The 15,620-nt window shown below is 30.5% G+C and overlaps 1 protein-coding gene across 1 annotated transcript in view; it reads left to right on the top strand.

Moving 5' to 3' along the window:
- Positions 1–15,620, top strand: part of LOC129958623 (homeobox protein DBX1-like) — a 59,860-nt gene that overhangs the window by 41,420 nt on the left and 2,820 nt on the right. Inside the window, exons 2-3 of the mRNA XM_056071221.1 lie at positions 2,783–2,902; positions 9,412–9,695. Of these exons, the coding sequence (XP_055927196.1) occupies positions 2,783–2,902; positions 9,412–9,695 (404 nt within the window). The remainder of the gene's footprint in view (positions 1–2,782; positions 2,903–9,411; positions 9,696–15,620) is intronic.

Raw genomic sequence — 15,620 nt, 5'->3', positions numbered from 1 at the left:
TTCGTGTGATTAATAAGGTAATGTTGAAAATATGGAAAACACTCGGTTATTATTGCAGTCAAATTTTTCAATTTTTTTGTTTTTTCTTTGGATTTTTCCCTTTCAAATTTAAAACTTCACAAACCTTCATTCGAATTTCAAAAAAGGCGATTAAGCCATTTTCTTATTTTTCTCAATAATTATATTTCTATTGAGTTTCGCTTCAACTAAGCAAAAGAAAAGCGATAAAGACACCATTATTTTTACAAAAAAAATCATTTATTTCTATTTGAAATAATTCAAACGTAACTGAAAAGAATTCCAAATAAATAAAGAATTCTAATTGCAATTACAAAATTAAAAACTATCAAAAATTTTGAAACCATTCCAAATGCGCAATGAAAAAAAGATAGAATAAGAATTTGAACAAAAAGAAAATCTTGAATTTTGAAGGAATACCAGCATTACAGCCACTGGTGGCTTAGGTTCATTTCTCTACAGATAAGTTTATAAAATCTCTTGAGATTCACAATGGTCTGAACAAATTTATCACGTATAATTTAAGAGATTATAAAACCCGTCACATACAATAAAGCAAGACATTTCTTTAATTCAATAGCTACATATAAAACGGTAAACTTATGAAATCAAAATAACATGATGGCTTCGGAAGACGTGCAAACATAGATTTCCACATCCATAAAAGATTATTGAATTAATTCATCTCAATTCGCTACTGTTGTATTTTCTTAAATATAGTTTTAGGATTGCAGATCCCTTTTTGGTAGAAGTTTTAATCAACACTTCACTCGTTTGAGTAGCCATATTTGCAGCACAGGCCGTATTACTTTCAGATATGTTACTTCTTTACTACAGAAAAATTAGAATTTTTGCTTTAAAAATTTGTCAGAATATATGAACTTTCATCACTGAATTATTATTTAGACTTAAGAAGTAGCCGCGGTGGCCTGGTGGTAAGGTACTCAAGCTGGTGTGGTGTGGAGAGGGAGGGGGGTATCAACTCAGGTGTCGTCCTCGTCATCTGACCGAGGTTCAAAATGACGAGGTCCGTCCCAAAATAGCTCTAGTGTTGCTTTAAAACGGGACATTAATATAACTAAACTAAACCAAACTTAGACTTAAGAAAGACCTTAAACAAACAAACAAAAAAAATTCAAGGAACTTTTTTTAAATCATTTTAATTTTTTCAAATTGTCAAAAAGGGGATCCGAAAGGAGACTTAGTGAGTTCCAATGTTTGAACTTTTATGAACATTATTTCTCGCTTATATTGATATATATGTGCAGTCCATCAAAAAAAGTATCCTGGCACTTGTTTTGCTCATGATTAATAACAGCGAAATTCAAGATAAAAATATCAATGGATTTGGAAGAATGTCTTATTTATCTTGAAATTTATTGAAAAGAAAAAAAAACGGGAAATAATATTTAACAACAGGAATTCAAATTTTCAGTTGCTTATAACTCATCGACCGTTTACTCAAAATTACACATGTATTTGAACTATTTTAATCCGAAAAATTCAGATATGCATTCGAAAGTGAGAGTTATTTGAAAGAAAAAAAAAGGGATTTTAAGTAAATTATTAAATATGGAGACAACCCCTTAAATTAAGGAATATTTCTTAAACTTATAGAGAACATATTTCTACAATAACAAGCATTTACAGTTTAATGGTGTGATAATTAGTTTCGATACTTTTGTTACTTTAGTTTGTTTGATACTTTAGTTCGATACAAAGAGTGTCCGGATACTTTTTTGACTGACTGCACCTTACTTTGATTAATTCATAGATCTCAGTGCTATGCAACATTTGTCATTACCGAGATACTTTTTTGTGTTCATGTGCTTTAAAAACTATGGAATCGAAAATATTCTTACGATGCGATGCAAAGATACTTTTACAAATATGAACATTAATACCCTTTATGTTTAAATGTTCCTTCATTATCACAAAAACAAAAAAGTGCCCTTTCAGACTTAATCAATATCAACGGAATCTGCCCATTTTTAACTTTCTTTGAATATATTCGAAATTCATGAAAGCCTCTTCTACGAAATGAAAGATTAATTCAGTTTAATTTAATTGACGGCTAAATCTTTTGAAGTTACTCAAGGAGATAAAAGGGATGAATATTGAATCAGCAGAAAAAGAGTTGTGATGACATCTGTCACTTTCTAAATTTCAGCACGATGTTAATGTAAAGAGGTCTTGCCGACACAAATTCCCGCAACTAAAACATAAAACAACCGACAAAGAAATTCACATTTACACCAGATTCACTTCATCACCTTTGGATGATTCATCGAGATTCAAACTACCAATATTTCTATGTGAAAAAAAGAATGGAAACTTAAATTTACATGAAATTTGATTTAATGAAATAATTTTGATAGTTTCTGGAAAATGCTTAATTATTTTTGAAATACTTCTAAAACACCCTTAGTAAAAAAAACCCTGATATATTTTTGATGTTTTTTATCAGTTTAGTCTGTTTTCATTCTTTAAAGTCAAGAAGGGTGGAAGGAGGGAAATGCCATTTACAATACCGTTGATGCCAAATATCTATTATTAATTCTGAAGAATAATACATAATACACCTAATATGTCATACATAATCACATTCACATAATACACACAAAAATGTATGGAAACATTGAATTAATCAAAGGAGTGAACTTGATATAATCAATGACCGAATAATTGCTTGCAATATATAGTTATTATTGTCACTTTTCACTCTTTGTTAGAAGAGAATTAATTATGTATTTTGCTTTTCTAGGTGATTATTTTAATTCTACCTTCAGTTCCTTTACATACCAATTCAACAAAAGTCTCTCCCGGCAATATCGGCAGCCTCCACCCTTACAGTACGTCAACTTCAGAACGCCTTTTATATCAGGTAAGAATCAATTGTGTTGTATAATAAATTTAATTCATTCTTAGTAATTATTTTGTTGTATAATAAATTTATTCCATTTTCAGAATTCATTTTTCAAACACATTTCTATAATTAACATTGTTTAAGATAAAAGTTACAAATGTATGTACATTCAAAAGCTACCATTTAAAATAAATCTCTATTTTAAAAATCTTTTCAGCATTTTATAAATTAAACAGCTTGTATTCTTAAAACTGTGCGATTTAATATCTCAAAGGAATATGGTTTTTTAGATGGAATGCAGCTCGTGAAATCTTAATCACTGAAAAGAATATTCTATTACGTTGTTTATAAGTAGAAAAAGAAAAGAAATGCTAACTTCATGGAACTCTTTACTCCATTTTTAAAATTTGTCTTATTTAGTTCTATAGCATATTAGAAAAGGAATTCCAGATGAAAAGTATTTAGTGATCAGATTTGTAAATAAAATATTATAGCATCGTTTTCAATAAATCGCAAAATTTCAAAACAACAAATCTGTATTAGATGTCAGACTGAAAATCTTTGATAATCGAAGTAAAATGTTCACATTTATTATTAAACAAATTGATCAGAAGTTTAAAATTATCTTTTTAGTTCGAAATTATAAATTTATTCTAGTTTTCAAATTTCGAAATCTTTAGAGTTAGTGTATGATATCTCAATACTATGAATGCTGAATTGTTTTCTCTGATCTGCTTTGTGATTTTGACAACTATCAAAGACTTCTGAATAATCAAATAATTCAATTTTGTTTATAATGAAGAATGTGAATTTTTCAGCGAAGCGAGATCTGCCATTCTTACACTTTCATCCAAGAATAATTTTTTGTATCAATTCAACAGGAAAATAAGCACATGCACCCTAAATATATAAGTTCCTAGTAACAAAAACAAAGAAAACACTATAATCTTTTTTCTTAAGAGCTCTGATGAAATCGGGGAAGAATCTGTAAACCATTCATATTAATCATTTTTCGTTGATTTAAAATCTACCTCTAATATGTTATCACTTGTTTACCAACGAACGTAGAGCAATGTAGACCACAACTGAAAATCTGTAGCTGTCTGTAAATTGCTATAATTGCTCTATAGAGTACCAAGTTAAAATGCTGCGTCTAAAAATACCCTATTATCTTTGCTATTCGAAATAATCTGACGAAAATGCAGAAGAATCAATAAAACAGTTGTGTAAACTAAATCATTTTCTATTAATTTCAAATGCATCCCCAATGTGTTTGCATTTTCTTATCCTCTAGCTTAAAGTGAAAAAAAAAAAAAGCATAATTTGTAGCTGTCTATAAATTACCATGATTTTTCTATAGAGCATCAAGTGAAAATTCTAAGTCTAAAAACTCCATAATCTCTGTTATTCTAAACGATTTGACGAAAACATAGATGAATCAGTAAAATATTTGTGTTAACTAAATTATTTTATATTGATTTCAAATGCATCCCCAATATGTTTGCACTTCCTTGCCCTCTCGCTTAGAACGAACAAAGGACGCAGTCTATAACTGTCTGTAAATTACCATCATTGTTCCGCAGTGCGCCGAGTTAAGATGCAGCGGCGACACACGAAGAGCATAATATTGTCAAGATCGGATATCAGAAAAGAGACCACTTCAATGTTAACCTTTTAACAAGTGGCCTTATAAACAAAATCCTATTAATACACCTGGTGGTCGTTAATAATATAGGCGCCCGCGTAAGTACTTAAACGCACAAAGAGCGCCCTTTTTTTCATAGATAAGAGGCGCACTCCAGAGTCTTGTTGCATTCACTTTCTGTCGCAGTTGCTTTAGATCGACAAAAAAGTGTTAAAATATGAGACTTCAGAGGTGCCTCAAGTGCTAAACACTCACGCTTCTCTATTTACGTCAATAAAAAGGAGCAATCTTAAATAAATTCATTGTGAAGTTCTACACAGTCAGGTTAAGATTATTAGTCTGCTGTCAGATATACCCAAGTGCTTCGTTAGAAATCTCCGCTGATAATATCAAATTACTTCGGACGAACGTTTTATTCTTCGTATACTTTTCTCCTGATGTCCAAATAAAACTCGAAAAAAATAGCTTATTTTTTCTTCATCATAAGTAATTCGCGTTTGAAACCTTATGAAATTCGAAAGAGTGGTTTATTTATTGAGGCAAGTATAATGAATCATTTGTGTTTTATGTTTATCTTTAGGAGCTTCTTTTAAGCCTTTAGATTTCCAAGCAAAGCAGAAAAGCGATACTTTTCTTGTTTATTATGAACATAAATTATTTTTTGTCTAAAATGTTTTAGCAATATACAAGTGGATATTTAACCTTGTAAATCTTTTTAGTGCTTATTAAATGACGTAGTTGAGTATTATAAAAGCCCTGAAGCGTAAATACTTGCGTAATAGATGGAAAACAACGAAGTGATCTAAGAGAAATTTCATATCTAAAAAATGCCTTTCATGGAAATTGAAATGTTAGCAACAAATTTATTGATAAATATTTTAACTTATATGCTTCCAAAAAAGGGTAATAAAATTTTATAATAGAATTATTCCTTTCCGCTTCAAAATATGAATGAATTTTTACTTAAAATTTTATTCTTTTGAAGATTTATGAAAAGTTTGAAAAAAAACAAACAATGAGCAGAGTTCTAAACTGAAGTAACTAAACTAAATTTAGTAAAATTTAATTTTGTGAAGAAATTCTTTTCCTAGATTTTTAAACCTAGAAAATTTTGATCACATATTGAAAATCACTATGATCACATATTTACCAGAAATAGTTTTAATCAAATTGAAAAACATTTAGATTTCCCAGAACAAACCTAAAATATATCATAATGAGTCACTTTCCTCTACACTTTAATAATTAGCATTTTAGCTCTCCATACATCAATTCTGCATTAATTTTTCAATGAATTCATAAGAAGCTTCTTAAAGTTTTAAAAAAGAACATTACTTTTCATATTCAAATGGTTAAAACTAGTAATTTAATGTAAAAAGAAGTATGAATTTTTTCATTAACATGAAACAATAAGCAAATTGATACTAGTTTCTTATAAAATCTCTTAAAACTAGTACTCTCTCTAAAAACTAGCAAATTGATACTAGTTTCTTATAAAATTTCTTAAAACTAGTACTCTCTCTAAAAACTAGCAAATTGATACTAGTTTCGATATAAAATCGTTCCTTATAAATGCTAAATTCAATAAAAAAAAGATTAATCTACCATTGATTATTTGCTTCAATATTCTTGTTTGGACGAGATGTATTCAAAGGGTTTGCACTTCTGAATAGTGAATGTGACATATCTGTGCACGTAACATTATCTATGCACGTAAATCTTCTGGGTCGATTCCTATCAAATCCAGCATTAATTAATTAGTTTTTAAATATTATTTTTATAGATTACAAAGTTTACTGAGGATACTATTTTTGGTTAAATATTGGAGTTTAATTCATTCATTCATGATCTTAAATATTGTATTTATAGACAACAAAACCTACTGGAAATACTCTTTTTGGTTGATTAAAGGAGTTTAATGCACAAAAACAAAACTGTATACACTATATCAATACTCTCTTTGAGAATTTTCAATAGATGGATATCTGCTCTCTGCTTTTTCTTATCCTTATCGTCAATAATATAATCAATTCATGCTCACTTGAAACACATCAAGTGCAAGCAGCCAATTTAATTTTGGAATCCACTGTGAGTTTGCAGGGAAAATAGTAGGATGACACAGCACAGCATAAAACAATGCACAGCTAAATGTTACATGATTGAAACAATTGCGTTAGTCATGTGATTGTTATATCATGATGTAAATTGATTCCATTGCACCCCTCTATCAATATTATCAGTGCATTTATGTTATAATAAACTTTGAACAGTTTAATTAGCCTGCTGTTTTATAAGCGGTTTTACACATTATGATAAATACAATTTTTTTAATAAAGAATTAATGTTTTTTGGCGAAAAGGGAAAGCTCGAATTTTTATATATTTAATGGGATTTGATATTTAAATTTGAAGGCGTACTTCGTACCTTTTCAGTTACAAAATAAATTGCTTTGAATGGTTGACTTTCAATAAAGTTATTAAATATGATTAAATTTGCACTCCAAATTCAACAAATTTGGCAATTCAGTATCTAATTTTATTTCTTTTGGAAGAGTTTTGAAACGCTTCGAATCGTATTATAAATCCCATACTATAATAGGCAACTGGGTAAAATTTATGATTGTTTAATATTTTTATTTTTCACCCTTTTGCTGATACGAACAACTTAAGTGCCTCAAAAATCTGAGCGACTTTTTTTTTCCTTTAGAATCTCTCCTTTAGAATGCAAAATACAATTAAAAAACTATAAAAAAAGAATCATTATGGGAGGTCGAAGAATTTACACATAGAAGCAATAATGAAAATTTTTTTAAAAATTATTAATATTGAATATTAATATGAATTATTTTAATTCACTTTTTAGAAATTTAAATTTCCATGCAACTAAAATTTGGAATTCAGAATTATATTAATCCATTTTTTAAGTTACTGAAAAATATTATTATTACTGATTTTCATTATTCTAGAGTGCTGAGCCCAATTTCCAAAAGTTAAACATTTCAATACAATGTGAAAGTGTAATTCAGATTCAACCACTGAGATATAAGGCATTAATCAATATTTTCTTAATTTTGACTTATTTTGATAATTTTTGAACCTCTATAAAAATTATTGCACTCATTGCGCATGGTAACATAATCTCTCCGATGCAGAAATATCAGTTTGCATTTCTGATGCAGAGCATATACTATTATATCAAAATGTCGTATAAGAAAGCTCACACATAACAAAATATACGAAATTTTGATGCAACAACAAATTTACGAAATTTTGATGCAAATGCTACACAAGCGACATACGATAATCATATATCACATAAACAATTTGAAAGTCGATATATCTAATCTATACAAGTGATCTGCTTCTTTAAAATGATTGGTACATTTGACATGGGACATTTTGATATAACAGTGAAAATATCATGGTATAGAAATTCTTTTACAGACAGGAACTTTAAGTTATAATATTTCAAAACAGAGAGTAATAACATCCTATATAAGTGAAAATTATAGCTATTCTCGCTAAATATAACAGAGAACATCAAGTTATGACCAAATTACAGATATAGGAAGACATTTGTCGAAAGGCTCGAGGCGTTGCAATCAATTAATGATACAAAAATAAGTATTTCTTTTTCCATCAATTATCCTTTTAATCAGTTATTCTGTTTTGTTTATTTTTGCATGGTGTGTGCCTATTTACTTTCCAAGATTCATCAAGTTTTCATCTGGTGAATTAAGTTTTACTGTTTTATTCGTAGAGAAGTTCCATTTTCTTTTCTTTTCTTTCCTCATTGATAACAACAATGATTATTCGTATTACTGTTTTTTCGCACTATAAAAAATTAAAGCTATTGTTTATTGGGCCAACTCAGCTGAACAAGAGATGTAAGATATGAGAGAAGAGTGTAATGAAATTTGATCCTATTTTTTTCTTCCTTTCAGCTGCAAAGCAAAGTAGAAGCTTCTTTACTAATTCTTTCATCAATAGCTGCATTCAGCCATCATAAGTGACATCCCACGACAAGTAATTAATTCTAATCCGTTTCAACATTCCCCAACATATCTTGTTACACTATTCTTTGTAAAGAATCTCGTTGTTTTCTAAGCCAAGAGAATCCAGTTTCTTCAGTTTTGAATTCTTTTGTTCCATATAAGGGGAAATCCTTAAGCTCATAGAGGAAACTGTTGGAATACTTCCTCAAATAATAGAGTTTGTTTTGTAATCAGCTCTAAACTAATAAAAGTTCAAATACTAAGCACTTTTGAACGTAAGTGGCTAAATCGTTTTATTTTTAGAAAATGAAAACTTGTTAATTTGTCCATTTGATGGGCTTTTCAAGGATTCAGATTGCATTTTCTAAGGATATTTTCGTAACATTTATTTCAAAAGAAGGTCAATTTCACTGTAGAATAGGGTAATAGAATCGCTTTCATATTTTCATGTATGTTCATTTTAAGATGAAAATTTAAATAAATAATATGTGCAGCTGTAAGATGAAATGACTTAAAAAATTCATTAAAAGTGTAATTCACAATAACATTATTTTTAGTGTTTATTAATTTTGATTTCTATTTGGTAATAAAAAAATTGCTCAGATTAAACTTTTAATCGGGTCGCAAACTCGGGAAAGTCAACAACCTGATAATGAAAATTTGCAATTTTTAAAGACAAATTTGTACGAATTTAAGATGTTTTAAAATTTCATTTTTGAATAATAATTTCTCCATTACATATATATACTTAAATTATGCTGTGGAAAATTTTAATGATTTTATTCGGGACAAATTGTAATTAACAAGTTTCTTTCACATATTTTAGGCAAACTTAAATAAAAATTTGTGTTATTTATTTTTTTTAATCTATTTTTCTTTAATCAATAGGATCTCAAGTAAATCATGGCTACCAGAGTCTTAATGGAGCTATGATTGGCCAAAATGTACCACTTACCATTACGACATCAACCACAGTCCTTCCCTCCTCCTCGTCTGTTGCTTTCCCGTGGGCCACAGCGAGCCGTGGAAAGCCCAGAAGAGGAATGATGCGGAGAGCAGTTTTTTCAGACGCCCAGAGGCAAGGGCTCGAGAAGAGATTCCAGTTACAGAAATACATCAGCAAACCAGACAGGAAGAAATTAGCGGAAAAGCTCGGACTCAAAGATTCTCAGGTAAATAATCAGGATTATTCTCCTTTCGATTTTTTCATATACCAGCCGCGTTTAGAGACCAGCTGATTCTCCAAGGTTGACCTTTTAGATTGACGCTTAATATGGAATGCATTTTTTTCTGACTTGTTATTTAATATAACTGAAAAAACATGAATTTAACATATCAATCTGCAACAAATTACTATGGGCGTAAATTAAAAGTTGTATATATTATGAAATAAAAATGGAAGTGAAAATCCTATTAAAATGAAATTATATCCAAATAAAGTATATTTTTAATCCTAATTTTAACAATGGCAACAGCATGCAGCTGAATGCTTTGATGGATAAGTTTGAATTTCATAATAACGTAAAAAAATTATAATAGATTGTGTATTATATTACATTTAAAACATTTACTGCATGCAAAGAAAAAATATAAAAAAATAAAACTTATACAATTAAAAAGATAATTATTTGAGATTCAAGATAATGCAAAAAACAGTTAGATAAATAGTTTTGGAAAATAAGGCATCTGTTTCCATAAGTCAGCCATAACGATTACTGTTTGGCGCCTATTTCTTCATTTCCATTGCATAATCTCTCTTCTGGAATGGAGAATTGAGTTCTTTGTTAAATGGCTGGCCGTATCCAGATTATTTCTATTAATATTTTGCAGAGCTATTAATTAGAAAAGCGTTGGATTAAGTGCAACTATAAATGAAGCTGCCAAACGTTCATACAATGTGTTTACATTACATTACATTACTATCATTTCTGTACCATGTACCCTAGAATTTTCTATAAAGAGATTTACATAATATGATATGTCTTCTATTTAGTTCCGTCGTGTAGTGAGAAAAATCGAGCACTATGGTCCTCTTTCTTCAGCCAATAGATTCTAAAATTTTATACTGCTCAAGGGACTTGCTAGAACCAATAACAAATTTTATAAATCCAGCTAACAGCGTTTCAACGTTATAGTGTTCAAATACTTGCAGAAGATTGGCATGGCAATTTTTTATGTACAGATAAAATGTTTGAAAAATTTCTTCAAAACTGCACACTACATGGTAAAATAATAATAATATATGTTTTGGTGTTTAAAGAAAAGATACTGAATATCTAAAATAATCAAATTAATTTCAGTTATAATGGAAGTTCATAACTTTCTTTTGTCTCTTCACTTAAGTTTGCATTCATGGTGAAGAAACTTTCTATTAAAATTTTTCAGTTTTGCAGCTTTTTATTCATTTTAAGTTTTGCAGCTTAAATCTGCAGTGATGTTTGTTTTTTGTGTTTTATTTTGTGTTAGAATATAACACAAAATAGAAAAAATGTTTCTATTTTGGGATCAGACAATGGCAAACCCGAGACACGATGCCACAGAAATTCCGTTTTTATTCAGACCTGAGGGACGATGAATCCAGTCACGTATCTACAGACCTCTCGTTCGTATGGCATGGAAGCTTAAAGCGTGGGATGTAGGCTAATTATCTAACCACCGTTCGAATTCACAATAAAAAACTGCCCAAGGGAAGATTTAACATATGGCATCAATCTATCTGATCAACCCAATCATAATTATCTTAAATATTTTTAGATATAGAACAAATTGCCAAAAAGGACAATTAAAAGTTTTTAGGTTTCAATTGTAACTATAAATTCCTTAAATCTTGATATTTCTTCAATTTATTTAATTTTACTTATTAATCTTCTATATGGCTTTATATTTTAATTAAATTATTTTTAATTTCTTTACTTTAACAATAAGCTCCAACTGAGAACAATAAGTTTTATCTCCACTTACAATTTTATTATTATTTCTTGAAAATAATTAATAAATATTTTAATTAACTAATTTTTTTTTCTCTTGTACCTTAAATATTTTTTCATTTGAAGTCAATCGTCATGCCAACAATAATAAACTGCGTCTTATTTTTACGAGACTTCCAGATGGGGCGATTATCTATAAAGTATACTTTGTGTTAAAGCATGTTCTCTTATCTCTTATATCGCTTACTTTTAACAGGATACTTCTTCCAGTAGAGTTTTTTTTCTTGTTTGTTTTTTGCAGCCTTCGAAACAAAGAAAACGGGAGAAAGCGTGTTTTTCCGTTCTGTATAGATATATGCTACTAATCTATGTCTATTGATCCTTGGTGGAGTAAGTGTATGCTAATGTCCCGTACGGACGGGTCGGGTAAGGGATATGTGTAAGGGACAGCGTTATCACTCCTGCTAAAAACTGCCAATCAATACGCGCCTCACATTGTGGTCGATGATTGGTTGCAGCTGTGACGTCATTTATATTCAAGCAATTCAGTGGCTTGCGCGCCAAGGCCTGTCGCTTGCTTACATTCGTTAATGTTAGAACTGACAAAAACGTTAAGGCGCAAGACATGAATCTCGAAAACTTCAACGACGGCCCATGAGAACAGCTGAGTTGCAAGCAGTCGTATTATTATCTCCACTTGCCTTGTCAGCTGCTTGTCTTTAATGTACCAACTCATCCATTCTATTAACTAGAGCATTCTTCTGGGTCGTTTGATAGGCAGCAATCAAAGCATTAGCTATTAGTCAACGGAACTGATTATAGCGTCATTTGAAAACGGAGGAATCGTAATAGTTTTTGAATTTGATAGTTGAGAGAAATGTTAAATTAGAAAAAAGTTTTTAAATTAGAATTCCTCACTCTGCCATATTTCATACTTTAGAAATACAAATGCAATAAAGTACCTATTCTAATGTTTAAATTCTCTTCTTCTGCATTTATTTGCGACTTTGTTTCCCATTATCATCTTTCTTAATCTACTAAGTCATCCATTCTATGAATGATAGCATTCTGGTTATCTGATAGCTGGTACTTTTGATAGGTAGTGACTAAGGCATTAGCTGTTAGTCAACGGAATTTATCATCGCATCATTTAAAACAAATGGAAATCGTTTTGTTCCAAGGATGGCTAATAAAAAAATTATTTTGAATTTTTCAGTGAAGAAAACCTTAAAACCTTATATCAAGCAGAACTTGACGTTCAGTAGAATACCAAATATCCGAATACCAGTTACTACTCCAGTATCCGCATCACTTTCAGGAGAAGTGGAATTGCGAACACATTCTCTCCCGAGTAAAACGAGTACAGATGACAAAACAACTGAATACGACTGATAAATTCAATCAAAGTTAATTCAATATATAAGTATTTAAAATGTAAACAACATTCTTTTTGTGGCTATCAAATTAATACATTATAAGTAAATTTCGTTTCCTTCCCTAAAAATTTATTTTCCTTTGTGAAATGTTCATTTACCCAAATATCCGATTATTCAAATAGGGTCTAGTCCCAATAAATCCGGATGATTGGAGTTCTATTGTATTCGTATTTCGAACAGAAAGAGTCTTCGTTTCTCGGATGTAAATAACTATAAAAAATTGACAAAACATAAATAAAAAATAAGTTTTATTAATCAGTAATCATTCATCCAAAACATAACTTTGTAAATAAAATATATTTTCTTGTTTAAATGCCACAGTTTCTATTGTAAATGCATCCACAGATTCATTTATTTTTCTAAGAAGAAATATTATTAAAGGAGATATGTTTGATTTATAATGTGTTTCATTCTCCTTATTATCATGAAAGATCTTGAAGTTACATAATTATTTTCAAAGTTTTTCACTAACAATAGTCATTATGAGGAGCTCTTTATCAAAATCGAACAAAACAACTTTTTACAAAAAGGCGTTTATATATATATATATATATATATATATATATATATATATATATATATATATATATATATATATATATATATATATATATATATATACTCAACTTTGTAAAAAGGATATGATCATCGTTCACTAAAATAAATAAATCTCATAAATAGTAAAGAAATTCTATACTAGTTCCTGAAATCTGGGGTGCGTTCTTTATTAGTTCATGTTTACATATTGCAAATAATTTCACTACTTTCAGAATCTAATTCAGAAATGAAATACAGTGTGGGTCATAAATTTGTTCAAACTTCGAAAATTTATAATAAAAAAAGTAATACTCGGAAAAAATTTCAGTTTGCCCGAATATGACTGGAGTGACATTGGATTTTTTTCTTTCATTTATAAAAAAAAATGATCCCAAAAGTAACCATAAAACGTAATTAGCACGTCATACTGAGATGATTTGTGCAAATAAAGCTAGCAATAAAACACCTGGCTGGAAACGGATCCATTACTCCATCCTGACACCAGATCGAGTGTTAGTGCTTAAACTTTTCTACAACGGGGATGAGGCCACAACTATTGCATTGCTAAAGGTTCACACGGAGAAAGAACTGAAGGCACAAAAAAGTTCTCTCTCATTAAATGGGATGCTAAATTCAGTACAACGTGATGAAGGGAGTTTAGAGGATCTCCCCGTGGACCGTATCAAGTTGTCAAAAATATCATGAAATAATTGGCAGCCGGGACATCAACGGGGAGTATCAATGTTCATGAATCTGGGAGATTCCGGAACTGTCGATTCGGCGTAATTTGCATAAAATCTTGGATCTATATCCGTACAAGATACTTCACCAGTTATTACCGGCAGTTACAAAGGAAAAACTAAACTTTTCGACATGTGGATGCACGAAGACCACTGTCCAATTAAGTTAGACAATCACATCTGATGTCAAACACTCGTGAGTACCTGCACAAACCACTGCATTACTCTCATGTGACTATTTAGTGTAGTTTCATCGCGTTTTTCATTCTATGCCCTTTCTTTTTCAAGGAGTATTGTCCTGTATCTGGCAGGAAAACTTATATAGTCACTGTAGGGCGGTATATTACACTTTTACGTGATCACAAAATTCTTGCATTCCTGGAAAGATATACGTTCGTTATCTTCATGTAGTATGGTGCTCCATCCCACTCTGCAATGAAGTCAAGACACTCCTGTAGGACAGTTCCTCATGAGTAGCACTTAAGATTGAGTGATAAATGTCCGTCACGATCACCATACTGCCCAAGCATACCGACCAAGTTGGAGGAATACTTGAAGTCTTGTGTATATCAGGGCTCTCAGCAACTTTGGTTTAACTGAAAGATATCATTCGATGGACTATCTGTGACATCGATGCCGTCATAATACTCTTATCTGTATTAGGCGTAGAGACGGGTCTCGCTTGTCTAATACATTCTATTGTTGATCATGTTGAATATTTTTTTTAATAAATGCACAGTGTCATGTTATTGTGATCTGTTTCTTCATCCGTTTGTGTGTTTCCTGAATTGCATAAAACGTCTTAGCATGGTGTATGAGCATCCTCTTTCGGTTACTTTAGGAATCATTTTTTTTATACTTGGGAAAATAATCCATTCTCCTTTTCGAATTTCAATAAGTATCGAAAAAAAATGAAGTTTTATATTGCAGGTACACTCATGTCCAAAATTAAGGTCATAAACATAAAATCTGAGAAAAATGAAAAACTGTTCACTGTGTTGCCATGAAATTTGGCACAGAGAATTTGGCTACAATGGCACAGGCATGAATTTGGCTACAATGGAAGGAAGAATATAGACACATAACAACGTGGAAAATATTTTAATTGGGATTTAAGAAACAAGGTATATTAAAAATGGTTACATTATGAATCAGAGATAAAGCATTTATCTCGGGAAAAGCCTGTCTAATATGGAGTGTGATCACCGTGCACTGCTATACAGGCTTCAGAACGAGCTTTCATACTGTTTATGAGGGTGTGAATAAATGCTTGGGGCAACAAAGCTCATTCTTCCAAAAGCGCGGCTTTTAACTCTTGGATTGTATTAGGAGGGGGGTTGCGCAATGCAATGGCTCTTCCGAGACCATCCCAAACATTTTCAATAGGATTGTGATTCGGAGACCTCGAGAGGCAGTCCATACGCCGAATATCCTCTTCCTCAGGAAAATCATCAATG

Source organism: Argiope bruennichi, chromosome X1 (assembly GCF_947563725.1).
Source record: "Argiope bruennichi chromosome X1, qqArgBrue1.1, whole genome shotgun sequence".
Lineage (NCBI taxonomy): Eukaryota > Metazoa > Arthropoda > Arachnida > Araneae > Araneidae > Argiope > Argiope bruennichi.
This window is presented reverse-complemented; position numbering and strand designations above follow the sequence as displayed.